The sequence below is a fragment of the Bubalus kerabau genome, chromosome 8 (genome assembly GCF_029407905.1).
Source record: "Bubalus kerabau isolate K-KA32 ecotype Philippines breed swamp buffalo chromosome 8, PCC_UOA_SB_1v2, whole genome shotgun sequence".
NCBI lineage: Eukaryota > Metazoa > Chordata > Mammalia > Artiodactyla > Bovidae > Bubalus > Bubalus kerabau.
The window spans coordinates 109,671,478-109,687,677 of record NC_073631.1 but is presented as its reverse complement, the minus strand read 5'-3'; the positions used below and the strand labels follow the sequence as shown (position 1 = coordinate 109,687,677).

The 16,200-nt window shown below is 44.2% G+C and overlaps 1 protein-coding gene across 1 annotated transcript in view; it reads left to right on the top strand.

Moving 5' to 3' along the window:
- The window catches only part of TRPV5 (transient receptor potential cation channel subfamily V member 5), a 31,684-nt gene that overhangs the window by 12,275 nt on the left and 3,209 nt on the right, over positions 1–16,200 (top strand). The window contains exons 9-13 of the mRNA XM_055589558.1: positions 7,887–7,973; positions 9,530–9,606; positions 9,844–10,009; positions 10,311–10,377; positions 12,302–12,570. Coding sequence (XP_055445533.1) covers positions 7,887–7,973; positions 9,530–9,606; positions 9,844–10,009; positions 10,311–10,377; positions 12,302–12,570 — 666 coding nt within the window. The remainder of the gene's footprint in view (positions 1–7,886; positions 7,974–9,529; positions 9,607–9,843; positions 10,010–10,310; positions 10,378–12,301; positions 12,571–16,200) is intronic.

Here is a 16,200-nt window from a genome sequence, read left to right as displayed (position 1 = left end):
TTGCTTAGTTCCCCAACCAGGGATCCAACCTGGACTCCCTGCATTGGGAGCATGGAGTCTCATCCATTAGATCACAAGTACCACCGCCCCCCCCTCCCCCACCAACCAGCTGATTCTGATGGGCAACCTGGTTAGGAATCCCCGCACAGTTTAGAGGATGAGAGAAATGATTGTATGAATGATGACCAAGCAGGTCTCTTTCTGGGAGCTTCACTGCTCTGCAAGAATCTTGGGGAGAAGGAGAGGGTCTCAGATGTGGTCTGACAACTGTCTCCAGTGCCTTCCCCCTCCTAGTGGTTGCACTTACTCCCCACCCTTCCCCACAGTGGTACCTGGGCCCTGCTAGGCCCACCCTTCTCTGGGCATTTCCTTCAAGACAATGAGCTCAACCAGCTGGTGAGCAGGACACTCTCTGTAAGCCAATTCTTAACAAAGTAAGGCCGGTCAGCCTCCAAGGGGCTCTGGCCATTGACAACTTCTGAAATTCTAAGCCATACAAAGAAGTTAAGAACTCTAGTCATTGTTGAAAGACGCTTATTTTTTAAAGGAGCTGGGGGGGGTAGGATTTTCTCAGTGCATCATTAACTAGCCTACTTAGGTGACCTTGAGCTAGGAATCTGGAAATTCCAGGTGAGCCCAGTTCGTCATCATCCTTTCTCCATTTACCTCCCTGCTCTCGCTTCCTGGTTGCCCTCTGCCTCCCTCCAGCTCTTAGATCATGCTCAGCAAGCCCCTGTCTGTTTACCTGCTTCCTTCTCGCCTTCCTTCCTTGTGAATGCAGCATCCACTGTGTGTGCATTGTGGATAAAAAGGAGTTAGAGGTCCCTGCTTTAAGGGAGCTCTAAGATTCTGGGCGCGACAGAAAATGTCCAGATAACTGCAGTGTGCTGGGGAAGGGCTGTGACCAGAGACTGGCATCGTGTTCCTGCAGGGAGACAGCTGATCTGGACAGAGGGGCAGGGAAGGAGACCCAGGAGGAATGCCGTGACCTGGATCTTAAGGTTAATAGTGAACCAGAAAACCCTGCTAGAGGAAGGCATTCTAAGAATAGGGCACAGTTCATATGGAGACCTGTCTTACCAGTTGAGGACCCTAGTAATCAACATGGCTGGAGCTGACACAGAATATGGGGAACCAGGGCAGGAACCAGACCAGCAAAGCCATTGTGCTGAGTCTTATATTTTAAAAATAGAGGAAAAAGAAGAATAAAATATAAGACTTTTTTTTCTATTTTTTGACCTCACCTGATGGCATGTGGGATCTTGACTCCCAGACCAGGGATTGAACCTGCGCCCCCTGCAATCGAAGTGTGGAGTCTCAACCACTAAACTAGCAGCGAAGTCCCTCATCTCACAAAGCACAGTTCTAACTAAAAGAACACATGTGCAACCCCAGCAAGGGTTCTGGGCATCACGCTTGGTAGTCTGAATATTTTTCATTCCTGTTTCACAGTGAGCACTTCTAAGTAAAGAATACATGCCCATGACTTAAAAAATCCAGTGGCAGGTATAATGAAGACCACCAGCACACTGGCCTGCCCACCTCACTCATGCCTTACTTCTTGGAGGCAACCAGTTGTTACCTCTTTAGGCTCTTGGTCCCTGTTGTTACCTCTGTACCACTGAATAATACACTTCTATCTCTATTCATTAACTAAATTTAGACATTAGCTATTGAATTTCTACTATGATACAGATTTAGAGAATACTCATCACTCCCATCTCCCCTCCTCATTTTTATCCCAAAGACATGCTGGAACTAGGAAAGGTATTAAGCAGAGAAACCAGGTCGTGATATATGCATTTGAAAAGGTCAGTGCAAAAACAAGGTAAGGAGTGGGTTGAATGAGCGGGCAGTGGGTACAGGGTGCCACAGGTTTGCTTTAAGGCAGTGGTGCTATGGATTGAGAGCCAGGGGAGCATTTGAGAGAATTTGGGAGGCTAAATGAACAGGACTTCAGTAAAGTGAATTTACAGTTAATTTTGCTAAACATACCCTTGGTCCCCAAACCTTTTCATAAGAACCACAAATCTAGAGAGCTACAGATGGGTCTTTCCTTGTAGATAGGAAATCTTGAATGAAATCCCCAAAGAATAAAATTCTAAAAAATTCAAAGAAAAACTTATTACCACTTTGAGTTTAGAGTTTAATTCTAGAAGTGCAAGGGTGGTTGATGAAAAGGGGATTCTGATTGTCAGTTTAACAGACCTCAGAAAGTCATTCATTATAATTCAGTCCCCTTGTCCATGTTTAAAACACTAAAACCTTTCTCCACTTTTAAAAGAGTATCTCTTCCAAACAAGAGCCATATTACACATGAATGTGAAATACTAGAATTTATCTTGAAATCAAAGAAAAGGAAAATGTTTTAAAAGTTCACTACTATCATTATTTTTCAGCTTTACTGACATATAATTGACAATTGATATTGTAAGGTATTTAAAGTGTTCATCACAGGGATTTGATATACATTTCATTGTGAAAGGATTCCTATCATCTATTAACACATTCATCACCTCACATATTTATTTATTTTTATGAGAATAATTAAGTTCTGCTCTCCTAGCAAATTTCAGTTGTATAATGCAGTGTAATTAACTATTAGTCACCTTGTTTTACCATCAGACCTTATTCCCCTTATAGATGAAATTTTGTATCCTGTTACCAATCTCTCCTTATTTTATCTGTGCACCCAGCCCTTGGCAACCACTTTTCTACTCTCTTTTTCTAGGAGTTTGCCTTTTTTTTTTTTTTATTCCACATGTAAGTGATATCATGCAGTACTTGTCTTAATCTGATGGGCTTATTTCACTTAGCTTAATGCCATCAAGTCATCCATATTGTTACAAATGACAAGATTTCCTCTTTTCTCATAGGTGAATAATATTCTGGTGTGTGTATGTATATATATACACACATATATATGTGTACCTGTATGTATACGTATGTATGTGTGTGTATGCATGCGTGCTAAGTCACTTCAGTCGTGTTGGACTCTTTGAGACCCTATGGACTGTAGCCCACCAGGCTCCTCTGTCCATGGGATTCTCCAGGCAGGAATACTGGAGTGGGTTGCCATTTCCTACTCCAGGGGATCTTCACAATCCAGGGATCAAATCTGCATCTCTCATGTCTCCTGCATTGGTAGGCGGGTTCTTGTCCACTCGCACCATCTGGGAAGCCCATGTGTATGTGTGTGTAATATATATATCACATCTCTATCCATTATTGATTGATGGACTCTTAGGTTGTTCCTAGAGCTTTGCTACTGTGACTAATGTTTTGCAATATACACAGAAGTGCAGATATCTCTTCCAGATTCTGTTTTCGTTTCCTTTATTTTTTTATTTATTTTTAATTGGAGAATAATTGTTTTATGATGCAGTTCCTTTGGATACATACCTAGAAGCTGGATCATGTAGTAATTCCATTTTAACTTTTTGAGGGGCCACCCTTCTGTTTTCTATGGTGGCTGCACAAATTTATGTAGTGCACAATAGTGTGCAAGGATTCCTTCTTCTCTGCATCCTTGTCAACAATTGTGATTTCTTGTCTTTGTAATATTGGCCATCCTAGTCAGTCTGAGGTGATATTTCACTGTGGCTTTGATTTGTGTTTTCCTGATGATTAGCAATGCAGAGTATCTTTTCAGTACCTTTGGCATACAAATGCCAGCCCTTTGTATGTCTTCTCTGGAAAAAAGTCTGTTCAGGTGCTCTGTCTAGCTTTTAATCAGATTGTTTGGGTTTTTTGCTACTGAGTTGTATGAACTGCTATTCTTTTCATTGCAACTTTCACACATGCATGCTACCCTTTGTTTTCCAGAGAAAGCAATTTTATTAAAAAAAAAAAAACAACCTTATGAAAGGGTCTGTGTGGTGGTCTTGGAGAGCAGCAAGGAAGGGGGCTTTCAGGAGAGTGTGGTGCTCTGCAGGCTACTTTAAGTGACAGAGAGATGGAGACAGCTACTTTAGGGCAGCCAGACACCAAGCGCGTGTGTGTGTCCAGTCGCTGAGTCATGTCCCACTCTTGCAACCACATGGACTGTAGCCCACCAGGCTCCTCTGTCCATGGGATTTTTCCAGGCAAGAATACTGGCGTGCGTTGCCATTTCCTCCTTCAGAGGATCTTCCCAACCAAGGGATCAAACCCACATTTCCCGGGTCTCCTGTATTGCAGGTCGATTCCTTACCAATGAGCCACCAGGGAAACCCCAAACCAAGTGGAACAGAGGCCAAAGCTTGGCATCTCTGGACACCTCTGTTACTAGTGAACTTGAGCAGGGGAACTCCTGCTCAGAAAGGAATCTGTTGAACAAGCAAAGCGGTGCTCATGAAGGGCAGACCCAGGAGGCGTAGATGGTAAACAAAACTGTCCCTCAGATCAGATCAGATCAGTCGCTCAGTCGTGTCCGACTCTTTGCGACCCCTTGAATTGCAGCTCGCCAGGCCTCCCTGTCCATCACCAACTCCCAGAGTTCACTGAGACTCACGTCCATCGAGTCAGTGATGCGATCCAGCCATCTCATCCTCTGTTGTCCCCTCTCCTCCTGCCCCCAATCCCTCCCAGCATCAGAGTCTTTTCCAATGAGTCAACTCTTCTCATGAGGTGGCCAAAGTACTGGAGTTTCAGCTTTAGCATCATTCCTTCCAAAGAAATCCCAGGGCTGATCTCCTTCAGAATAGACTGGTTGGATCCCCTTGCAGTCCAAGGGACTCTCAAGAGTCTTCTCCAACACCACAGTTCAAAAGCATCAATTCTTCAGTGCTCAGCCTTCTTCACGGTCCAACTCTCACATCCATACATGACCACAGGAAAAACCATAGCCTTGACTAGACGAACCTTTGTTGGAAAAGTAATGTCTCTTCAAACTGTCCCTAGTATTCTTCATTTTTTACATTTTCATCCCGAGGAAGAGAGTTGATACCATTCTCCTGCTGTCCTCTAGGGGTGCTCTAATCACCACAAAGCTCCTGGCCAACAGGTATCCTTTTCCTCTTAGTAGAGCCAAAGAAAAATTTGGTGGTAATTTTCCAGCTATATGCAACCAAGGTCCTAGATTCCCTGGTGGCTCAGATGATAATAAAGAGTCTGCCCACAGTGTGGGAGACTCGAGTTCGACCCCTGGGTTGGGAAGATCCCCCGGAGAAGGAAATAGCAACCCACTCCAGTATTCTTGCCTGGAAATTCCCAAGGATGGAGGAGCCTGGTTGGCTATAGTCCATAGGGTTGCAAAGAGTCAGACACGACTGAGCAACTTCACTTTCACGTTCATGCAACTAAGGTCCAAAGTTTTCTTAAAAATTGTGTATAGACACATATATGGCACAGATGCCATTATTTTATTTCTATATCTAGTGTTATTTTGTCCCTAAAATTAACAAACTTATTATTTATCCTACTCTCTGATTCTCGAAAGGAGTTTGCCTGTTTCACAGTGAAAGACATGCAACAGGAACATTAAGATAAAGAAAAAGAACAAGATCTATGATCTGAATCTTTGGATGGAGGAGAGGGTATTCAAAGACAGTTGCTAGAGCTGGAGATTAAAAAAAAAAGACCTCTGAGCTTCCTTGAGAGCAAAGCAAAAGGGAAACCACTCACTATATGATAAAATAAAATTGTCCAGTTTCTCAAGAGAAGTAAACATCAGAAAAGTTGGCAGGACATCAGTTCTTTAAGGTACAGCAACAGCAAAAGAACTGAACTCTAGTCACAGATGGTTAGAGAATGTTGTTTACTAAAGGTACACAGTCACCAATTCCTTTCCTGCTCTTCCCTGGTCCCATATGATTTATCTGAAACATTTCTACCATCTCTTAGTAACTCTGGTTCTACTCTTCCCTAAAGACTATATCCTTGACTTCTTCTGAGCTGACACACACCCTCTTAGAGGCCACAGGATATTTGATGGGTGCCTTCTTTATACCCTAGAGCACCTCCTGAGGTGGTGATTTAGTTGCTAAGTTGTATCTGATTCTTGTGACCCAAACCCCCGCCCGCCCCACATTGACTGCAGCTGTCCAGGCTGATCTGTCGATGGAATTCTCCAAGCAAGAGTACTGGAGTGGGTTGCCATTTCCTTCTCCAGGGAGTTTTCCTGACCCAAGGATCGAACCCAGGTCTCCTGCACTGCAGGCAGATTCTTTACTGACTGAGCCACCAGGGAAGCCATGAGCACCTCCTACTACGTAGCATCTCTTCCTGTTTCAAAAGTTATGCCTCTCACTGGACCAGTGAGTACACTACTGAAGTAGCCCATAGAGGTTCCGTTTATCAGTAGAACAGAGATGACTGGTGATTCTCATGCCTAACGAGGGATCCCATCCTCTTCAGTGGAGATCATCCCTAGGGACTCTCAAGTCCTGTCTTGTGTGCACAATTCAAAGACATGATCTTGGAGAACAGAATTCCCCAAAGTCTGAGGGGAACTTTTGGGAGTGTGTGTTGAAATTATTTGTATAATTTCATCTGGAGGTTATATATACATGATCAGTTTTCCAGAAAGAGGGCCTGTGGTCTTCATGATATTCTCAGATGGGCTCATAACTTCAAAAAAGTTAAGGAGCATTATTGTAGAATTTGATTGCTGCATCTGGGTAACACTGCAAGGTTTTAACTTTGAAGTAAGGTGTGCGGAGGAGGATGGTTTTTATTCATGTTGACCTTAGGCCTATACCTTTGACACTTAACATCCAGGATAAGATCAAGTTCTTCCTTAGAATTGAAAACCATAGAGTGTCTCTAGCCCTTTTCTCTGGAGAAGGAAATGGCAACCCACTCCGGTGTTCTTGCCTGGAGAATCCCAGGGACGGGGGAGCCTGGTGGTCTGCCGTCTATGGGGTCGCACAGAGTCGGACACAACTGAAGCGAGTTAGCAAGCAAGCAAGCCCTTTTCTATATTGCCAAAGCATAATAAAACCACAATGAATTTACCTATGGGGCTTCCCAGGTGGCGCTAGTGGTAAAGAACCCACCAGGAGATATAAGAGATATGTTCGATCCCTGGATCAGAAAGATCCCCTGGAGGAGGGCATGGCAACCCACTCCAGTATTCTTGCCTGGAGAATCCCATAGGCAGAGGAGCCTGGTGGGCTACAGTCCATGGGGTCACAAAGAGTCAGACACGACTCAAGTGACTTAACACAGAGCATGGATATATCTATAGTGCTCTGTGGCTTATAATACGTCCAAATACATCATCTGATTTGGTCTTCACAAAAACCCTAGGAGGTAACCATTATAGTCTCCATTTTACAGACGAGACATCCCAAGCTCAGGGAGTTTTAGTGACTGATTTAAGGTCTCACTGGAGCTAGAAGGTTCTGGGTCCATCCCAGAACCCGAGTTCTGTGGTGTGTTTATATTCTACCTGCGGTGAACCACAGCAAGGTTGGAAAAGCTGGCCTTTCAGCATAGCTGAACCCAGCCCAAGCCACTAATAACTCTTCCTGTTACTTTAACTTTCTTAACCTTATGCACTTAAATGTGACCTCAGCCCCTCAGTACACACATCATCGTAAGTTATAACTCAACAGCATAAGAAGTGAGATGTTAGGTGGTAACTCAAGTTGTTAGCATATGGAACATATATATTGTATTGGGTTGGCCAGAAAGTTCATTCAGATTTCCCGTAAGATGGTATGGAAAAACCCAGATGTATTTTTGGCCAACCCAGTATATTGCATCTTGGTTTACTTAGACTCATGCCCTGGTCACAGACTGAGCTGCCATGACAAATACAGTGGGGGTGGGTGGTGATGGTGGTGGTAAGGGGCGCTGTTATTCATCTTGGATAGAGTTGAGTTGCTTTAGACCACTTACTCAAAAAGATTTGCCTCTCAGTCCATCAGAAAGCACTTCTGATCCTGAATGTCTCACCACAGGAGGCCTACGTGACTCAGCAGGATAAAATCCGGCTGGTGGGGGAGCTGATGACGGTCATCGGGTCAGCGATCATCCTATTCCTAGAGGTGAGGTGCAGCTCAGCCCTCAGACTGAAGTCGTTTATCTTTTTTTTTTTTTAAACACCAAAAACATTTTGTATTGAGATATAGCCAATTAACAATGTTGTAGTTTCAGGTGAACAGTGAAGGGACTCAGCCATACATAGACATGTATCCATTCTTCCCCAAACTCCCCTCCCATCCAGGCTGGCACATAACCTTGAGCAGAGTTCCCTGTGCTGTCCAGTAGATTCCCATTGGTTAGCCACTCTAAACACAGCAGTGCATTCATGACCTTCCTGAAGTCCCCAACCACCCCTCCACCCCCAGTGACCATGAGTTTGTTTTCTGAGTCTGTGAATCTCTTTCTGTTTTGCAAGTAAGTTCATTTGTATCATTTCTTTTTCAATTCCACATATAAGGGCTGTCATATGATAGTTCTCCTTCTCCATCTGACTCACTTTACTCAGAATGACACTCTCTAGGTCCATCCATGTTGCCACAAATGGCCTCATTTCATTCTTTATAATAGCTGAGTAATATTCCATTGTGTGTGTATATATATATATACACCGCATCTTCTTTATCCATTCCTCTGTTGACAGACATTTAGGTTGCTTCCATGTCTTGGCCATTGTAAACAGTGCTGCAATGAACAATGAGGTACATGTATCCCTTCAGATCCTGTTGTTCTCTGGATATATGCCCAGGAGTGGGATTGAGGGTCATATGGTAGTTCCGTTTTTGTTTTTTTAAGGAACCTCCATACTATTCTCCACAGTGGCTGGACCAGTTTACATTCCCACCAGCAGTGCAGGAGAGTTCCCTTCTTTCCATACGCTCTCCAGCATTCACTGTTTGTGGATTTTTTGATGATAGCCATTCTGATCAGTGTGAGATTATATCTCATTGTAGTTTTGATTTGAATTTCTCTAATAGCTAGCTATGTTGAACATCTGTTCATGTGCCTATTGTCCTCTTTAGAGAAATGTCTATTCAGGTCTTCTGCCCATTTTTTGAGTGAGTTGTTTGTTTTGATGCTCCTGCTGCTGCTGCTAAGTCGCTTCAGTCATGTCCGACTCTATGTGACCCCATAGACAGCAGCCCACCAGGCTCCTCTGTCCCTGGGATTCTCCAGGCAAGAATGCTGGAGTAGGTTGCCATTTCCTTCTCCAATGCATGCATGCATGCTAAGTTGCTTCAGTCGTGTCCGACTCTGTGCGACCCTATGGACAGCAGCCCTCCAGGCACCTCTGTCCACAGGATTCTCAAGGCAAGAATACTGGAGTGGGTTACCATTTCCTTCCCCATTTTGATGCTACTAAGTGTCATAAGCTGATTGTAAATTTTCAAGACTAATCCCTTATCAATCACATCATTTGCAAATATTTCCTCCCAATCTATGGATTGTCTTTTTGTTTTTTGTCCCCTTTTCTCTGCAAAAGTTTTTGAGTTTAAGTAGGTCCCACCTGTTTATTTTTGCTTTTATTTCCATTATTCTGGGAAATGGATTTAAAAAGATGCTTCTGTGATTTATTGAACTGAAGTCTACAGTTTTCCTCCCCCATCCGGTCTTTTTCCAGATCCCAGATATCTTCAGGGTCGGTTTTTCCCGCTATTTTGGACAAACTGTCCTCGGGGGGCCATTCCATGTCATCACGTGAGTGTTCTTCCTTCTGGCCCTCTGCCTTCCCTTGCCAGAAACATTTCAGGTCTCCCTATCCCTCTCTGGGACTCTTGCTTCCAGGGACTTTTCTCCTCTGGGTTTGTGTGTGTGACTGTGTATGTGTTTAGGTGGTTGAGTGGTGGGTTCCGGGCAAGTCAGCACCACGCTAGAAGGGACCTAGAATATTCCCAGCCCCTCCTCTCATTAGCCCCCTCCCCTCTCTCCCCCCAGCATCACCTATTCCTTCCTGGTGTTGGTGACCATGGTGATGCGGCTCACCAACACCAGCGGGGAGGTGGTACCCATGTCCTTCGCCCTGGTGCTGGGCTGGTGCAGCGTCATGTACTTTGCGCGAGGATTCCAGATGCTGGGCCCCTTCACCATCATGATCCAGAAGGTTGGTGCTTTCTCCACTTTCTCTTGCTTTCAGACATCAGACTTTTACCAGACCAAGGGAGGGAGTGGGAGCAAAAATTTAAAAAAAAAAAAAAAGTGCTTTCCCCAAAGTTTCTCCTACTTTCAGACATTGGACTTTTCCCAGACCAAGGGAGGGAGTAGGAGCAACAACAACAACAAAAAAATGAGGCTCCTACTAGATCTGATGGAACTCTGGTGACTTCCGATCTAGCAGCAGTAGCTGCTGAGAGGCAGGTGGAGACATGGTCCCCCACCCTCCCTCCCCTCTCTGTTCTCTGTAGATGATTTTTGGAGACCTGTTGCGTTTCTGCTGGCTGATGGCTGTGGTTATTGTGGGATTCGCCTCAGGTGAGAACGTCACTCTCTTCTCCTCCAGAGCGTGGGATTCAGTTCTCCAGAAGGTTCTCTCTCACTCTTGCTCTCACTTGTTTCTCATTTGCACTCCCTTTTGCTTTTTTTTTCCTCCTAGTGGAAAGTGAATTGAAAAACCTGCTCATATGCTCAGGATCAGGGTCACTCAGGTTGGCCTAGAGCATGAACTCATGTGCTCTAAAGCTCTGGTCAATCATGTTTATGTTGACTAACTGCCCTGCAGCATCTTTAAAGGAGAGATAAAGAAAGGGCTTTGAAGAGAGACAGATACGAAACAGGAAAGACAGGCCAGTTGTGAAAGGTGCCATAGGCAAACAGTTCAGTATTTAATTCTTCTATATTGACACTTCAGAAGAATAAATGAAAAGCATTCAATAACACATCAAGTGCCCCCCTTTTTTTTTTCATTTATGTAGTCAAAATTTAAAGAAAAGAAAGGAATTTGGAGAAGGAGGTACAACAAAAGGGTTTGGAGGGTTTGAAGAATGAGAGAGGAAAACAGAACAGTTGTGAAGAGAGGCTTGAAGCACAACGGCCAGTCGGGACCCAGTCATGGCCCAAGGAGCAGGGAGAGGGTTCCAGGGAAAGGAGGAGAGGAAACATCCAGAGCAGGGTAGGTGAGACAGAGCAGAGGGAGGGAGAGCACAAGTGAACAGGAGAAGAAAGTTCTTCGGAGAAGGCAGAGAGAGGAAGGAAGAGCAAACATTGGTGCCTCTAATCCAGTTCTCCATGTCTGCGGCTGAACCTCTGGAAGGCAGGTGGATGTACAGGGTGACGTGTGAGGACCCCAACCCCGGGCTCTTAGTACAAAGGATGCCATTCCTTCTTAGGCATTTCCTTGCTTAATGGGGGTTCCCAGAAAACAGTAGACGGAAAAACTACACCAAGATGGGAACTCTGAGAGGGTAAAACTTGGTCTGTCCGTTTGGAGGATTCCTCATGTTCCCTTCCTCCCCACCCTCATCTATATTATGCAGAATGAGGGGATGTAACAGAGCCATTTTCTACAGATCTCCCAAAGCATCTGTTCTTGGTTCTTGCAAAACTATGCTTTGTCATAGACCCTAGCTCTGCTCTTGGGGTCACCTTATTTAGATTTCCATTCCCCACACAGGGATGAGGCTTTCAGAGGTTCTGATGCTGTAGTAAAGTTTCCAGGATACCTAATACTATCCAGTAGTCTACACATCACATTTTTTGCAATGGTCCAAGAACACTCAGGAAATCTCAGAGTAATGGGTGACTATCTAGAGAACACTGAGATTTTTTTTTCCTAGGTTCTTTTCTTTTAGACTTTTCATGTGCTCAGTTCTTTAAAGCTGTTGGAGATTTCATGCATTCTTGTAACAATTTGCCTTTTAAATATTTGGTTCTAAAAATGTAAAATCCAGGTAGGTGACATATACTATATATATCTATTGATAGATAGATAGATGATAGATGTTAGCTAAATTCTGAGTATTGCCATTATCCAGAGTGATAAACTTGGTCATAGTTTCAGGGTTATAGTCTCAGGTCATAGTCTCAGGGTTAGCCAAGTTCCCAGGGAAAATGTGACTTATATGATATGTATAATTTACACATCTACATTTGTGTGTGTGTGTGTGTGTGCATGTATGTGGCCTTCCCAGGTGGTAAAGAATCCACCTGCCAATGTAGGAGACATGGGTTCGATCCTTGGGTGGGGAAGATCCTCTGGAGTAGGAAATGGCAACCCACTCCAGTATTCTTGCCTGGGAAATTCCATGAACATAGGAGCCTGGCCTGGCATGCATGCATGTGCGTGTGTTTAATTGTATGGAGATATATATTGGAGGTAGAATGAATACTGACCAGGCCCAGGCTTATGGTGATAACTCCCTGTTTCCTGATCTCCATGCCCTCTTCCTGGGCGGAGCAGCGTTCTATATCATTTTCCAGACAGAGGACCCATCCGCTCTGGGGGAATTCTATGACTATCCCATGGCATTGTTCAGCACCTTTGAGCTTTTCCTCACCATCATCGATGGGCCCGCCAACTATGATGTGGACTTGCCCTTCATGTACAGCATCGTCTACTTTGCCTTCGCCATCATCGCCACACTGCTTATGATCAACCTGTTGGTCGCCATGATGGGCGACACACACTGGCGGGTGGCCCACGAACAGGACGAGCTCTGGAGGGCCCAGGTGAGTTTGTTAGTGTTAGTCTTACTGAGGGACAGGGGATGGAGAGAAAAATCAAAGTGGGATCTGTCAGGGTAGATGGCTCTTAGGAGTGTTATGGAACAACCCAATGCAGATGGTCATCTCAACAGAGGAATTTTTGAATAGATGGAGGAGAAGAAGTTGATAGGCTGGTAGCATAGGGTTAGGATCAACACCCAGGAACTGTGTGTTGACCACAGGAGCAGGGTAGATTCAGGAGTCATCCTTGACTCCAGAGGCAACTAGAAACTTTCTTCTTATGTATTCTATACTCTGATTTCTCTTCAGATCATATAAATCTTTCACCTTTTAACTTTCTTGTCCTTATCTGTTCTAGCTTTTCATTTGAACCTTATCTTGTATTTGCTTTTATAACTGTTCTTCTATTATCTTTTCTTTATATCACCATAGCCTAATTAAATCTTAGAGTTGGCAGTGTCTTTAGTGGTCTTCTAGTTGAGCTCCTACCCAGTGTATACTCATATACTCATTCATTGGTCAGAGGGTAATTCAGTGTCTACTTTAATGCTAAATAATCATCGAAAAAGCAAGAGAGTTCCAGAAAAACATCCATTTCTGCTTTATTGACCATGCCAAAGCCTTTGACTATGTGGATCACAATTAACTGGAAAATTCTGAAAGAGATGGGAATACCAGACCGCCTGACCTGCCTCTTGAGAAACCTATATGCAGGTCAGGAAGCAAGAGTTAGAACTGGACATGGAACAACAGACTGGTTCCAAACAGGAAAAGGAGTTCGTCAAGGCTGTATATTGTTACCCTGCTTATTTAACTTATATGCAGAGTACATCATGAGAAACGCTGGGCTGGAAGAAGCACAAGCTGGAATCAAGATTGCTGGGAGAAATATCAATAACCTCAGATATGCAGATGACACCACCCTTATGGCAGAAAGTGATGAGGAACTAAAAAGCCTCTTGATGAAAGTGAAAGTGGAGAGTGAAAAAGTTGGCTTAAAGCTCAACATTCAGAAAACAAAGATCATGGCATCTGGCCCCATCACGTCATGGGAAATAGATGGGGAAACAGTGGAAACAGTGTCAGACTTTATTTTGGGGGGCTCCAAAATCACTGCAGATGGTGACTGCAGCCATGAAATTAAAAGACGCTTACTCCTTGGAAGGAAGGTTATGACCAACCTAGATAGCATATTGAAAAGCAGAGACATTACTTTGCCAACAAAGGTCCGTCTAGTCAAGGCTGTGGTTTTTCCTGTGGTCATGTATGGATGTGAGAGTTGGACTGTGAAGAAAGCTGAGCACCGAAGAATTGATGCTTTTGAACTGTGGTGTTGGAGAAGACTCTTGAGAGTCCCTTGGACTGCAAGGAGATCCAACCAGTCCATCCTAAAGGAGATCAGCCCTGGGTGTTCTTTGGAGCTGAAACTCCAGTACTTTGGCCACCTCATGCAAAGAGTTGAGTCATTGGAAAAGACTCTGATGCTGGGAGGGATTGGGGGCAGGAGGAGAAGGGGACGACAGAGGATGCCAACCCTGGATGGCATCACCGACTCGATGCGTGTGAGTTTGAGTGACCTCTGGGAGCTGGTGATGGACAGGGAGGCCCAGTGTGCTGCAATTCATGGGGTCACAAAGAGTCGGACATGACTGAGCGACTGAACTGAACTGAACTGAATTGAAGACCTTATTATCATGTGGATTTGGGTAGAGGTTGGGAGGAGAGAGCTTTTTCATATTTCAAAAGTTTTTGTTATTAGAAAAGTCCATACTGTATTGAGCTGAAACCTATCTTTCTATAAGATAGAAAAACTGGGCCACCCTTTGACCCCCGTTTTTTCCTCTTATATAATGCACAACACATTCTCCCTTCTGTGTGCCATTAAAATATTTGAAGAGAGCCATTGTTTGTCCCCTCGGACTTTCCATTCATTAGCACTAATTATTTGGAGGCTTCTTCTGTGCTGGAAAATATCTGGGATCTGGCGGCACAAGCAAGATGATGTAGTCTGTGCCCTCATGGGGCTTACAGGCCAGTTGGAAAGACAGACATTAAAACTTCATAGAAAGCCATGTAATTAGAAGAGCAAATGTGTTGTAGAGAAATGAAGATGCTAAGAACAAGAGGCAAGAGAAGAGTTGGACTGGAAAGTTAGAAAGTTCTTTCCTGATAGACTAACATTTAAGATGAGCCTCTAAACATGGGTAATAATTCATCAATTATGAAGAATAAAGGGGTACTTCCTGGGTGGTCCAGTAGCTAAGACTCTGTGATCCCAATGTAGAGGGCCAGGGTTAGATACCTGGTCAGGGCACTAGATCCCACACACCAAAACTAAAACCTAGTGCAGTCAAATAAATATTTTTAAAAAAAGAAGAATAAGGGGAGGGAATGGGAGTTAGGATTTTTATCCATTGGGACACTTGGCTATGGGGACAGAAAACCAAACTCAAATAGACGGGAAAAAAGACAGTGGGAAGACGTGTTGATCCTCATAACTGGAACGTTTAAGATCTCCATCTCATCCATTACATGAGTTTCTCTGCTGTTCTCTTTTGTCCTGACTCCTCTAAGTCAGTCTCTTGCATCATGTTGCTGAGATAGCTTACAGAAGCTCTAAACTGACAAAGGAGTGAGCAGATACACCCATTCCAGTGGCCCCACTCTTTTTATTTATTCTTTTTCTTTTTTGCTGCACTGGATTTTTGTCCTGGCATGGGGGCTTCCTCTAGTTGTGGTGCATGGGGGCCTCTTTAGTTGCCAGAGCAAGGGTTCTAGAGCTCCAAGGCACAGTAGTTGCAGTGTCCTTAGCTGTTCTGCAGCATGCGGGATCTTACTTTCCTGACCAGGGATCCAACCTGAGTCTCCTGCACTGGAAAGCAGATTCTCAACCACTGGACCACCAGGAAAGTCTCAAGGGGCCCCATTCTTACTGTATTCTGGGTGACTCCTGATGCTGTGGATCTGTAGCCTTGAAAAGAGCATCATCTTCTGTCCACTGGACCCATTTCATTGCAACAAGTTTGGTCATAGGTGGATCCTTCCATTTAAGGTTAAGGCCAAGGATTGGAGAACTGGTGGTGGTGGTAGAGTTTGGGGGAGAATAGATGAACCAACCAGGACTGTGTGAGGTCCAGTCTGTTCTAACTGATGGACTGACAGCAGAGAAGAAGCAATTTTCTAAACATCAGATGGGCTCTGTTCCCAGAAGAAGATGGGGAAGCTGAATGATGGCGCAGGAAGAAATAATAAGTGTCCCTTTCAAGATAAAAAGAAAGCACTATCTAGGGAAAGGAAATAGAATGATTGAAAGCCCTGAGGGTGGGGGGAACTTGGCACAACTCAGGAGCAGAGAGAAGAACAAAAGAATGGTGGAGTTCTGAGAAAGACGGGAGCAGAAGATGAAGTAGAGAACTAAGTTATTTTAGGGATTCCTAGTTCGTTCCATCAATCAAGCTTCCTGGACCCAATCCATCCTGATGACCCTCTGTTCAGACCTAGATCCTAGGCCTTTCAAAGCTAGAACAATCCTGATGTGATTGGAGGAAAGCAACATAAAGAGGGATCATCCCTTTTCTGGCTTTGAACACTAAACTATAAATAGCACCTAAAATGGAGTCAGGATTTTTGGAA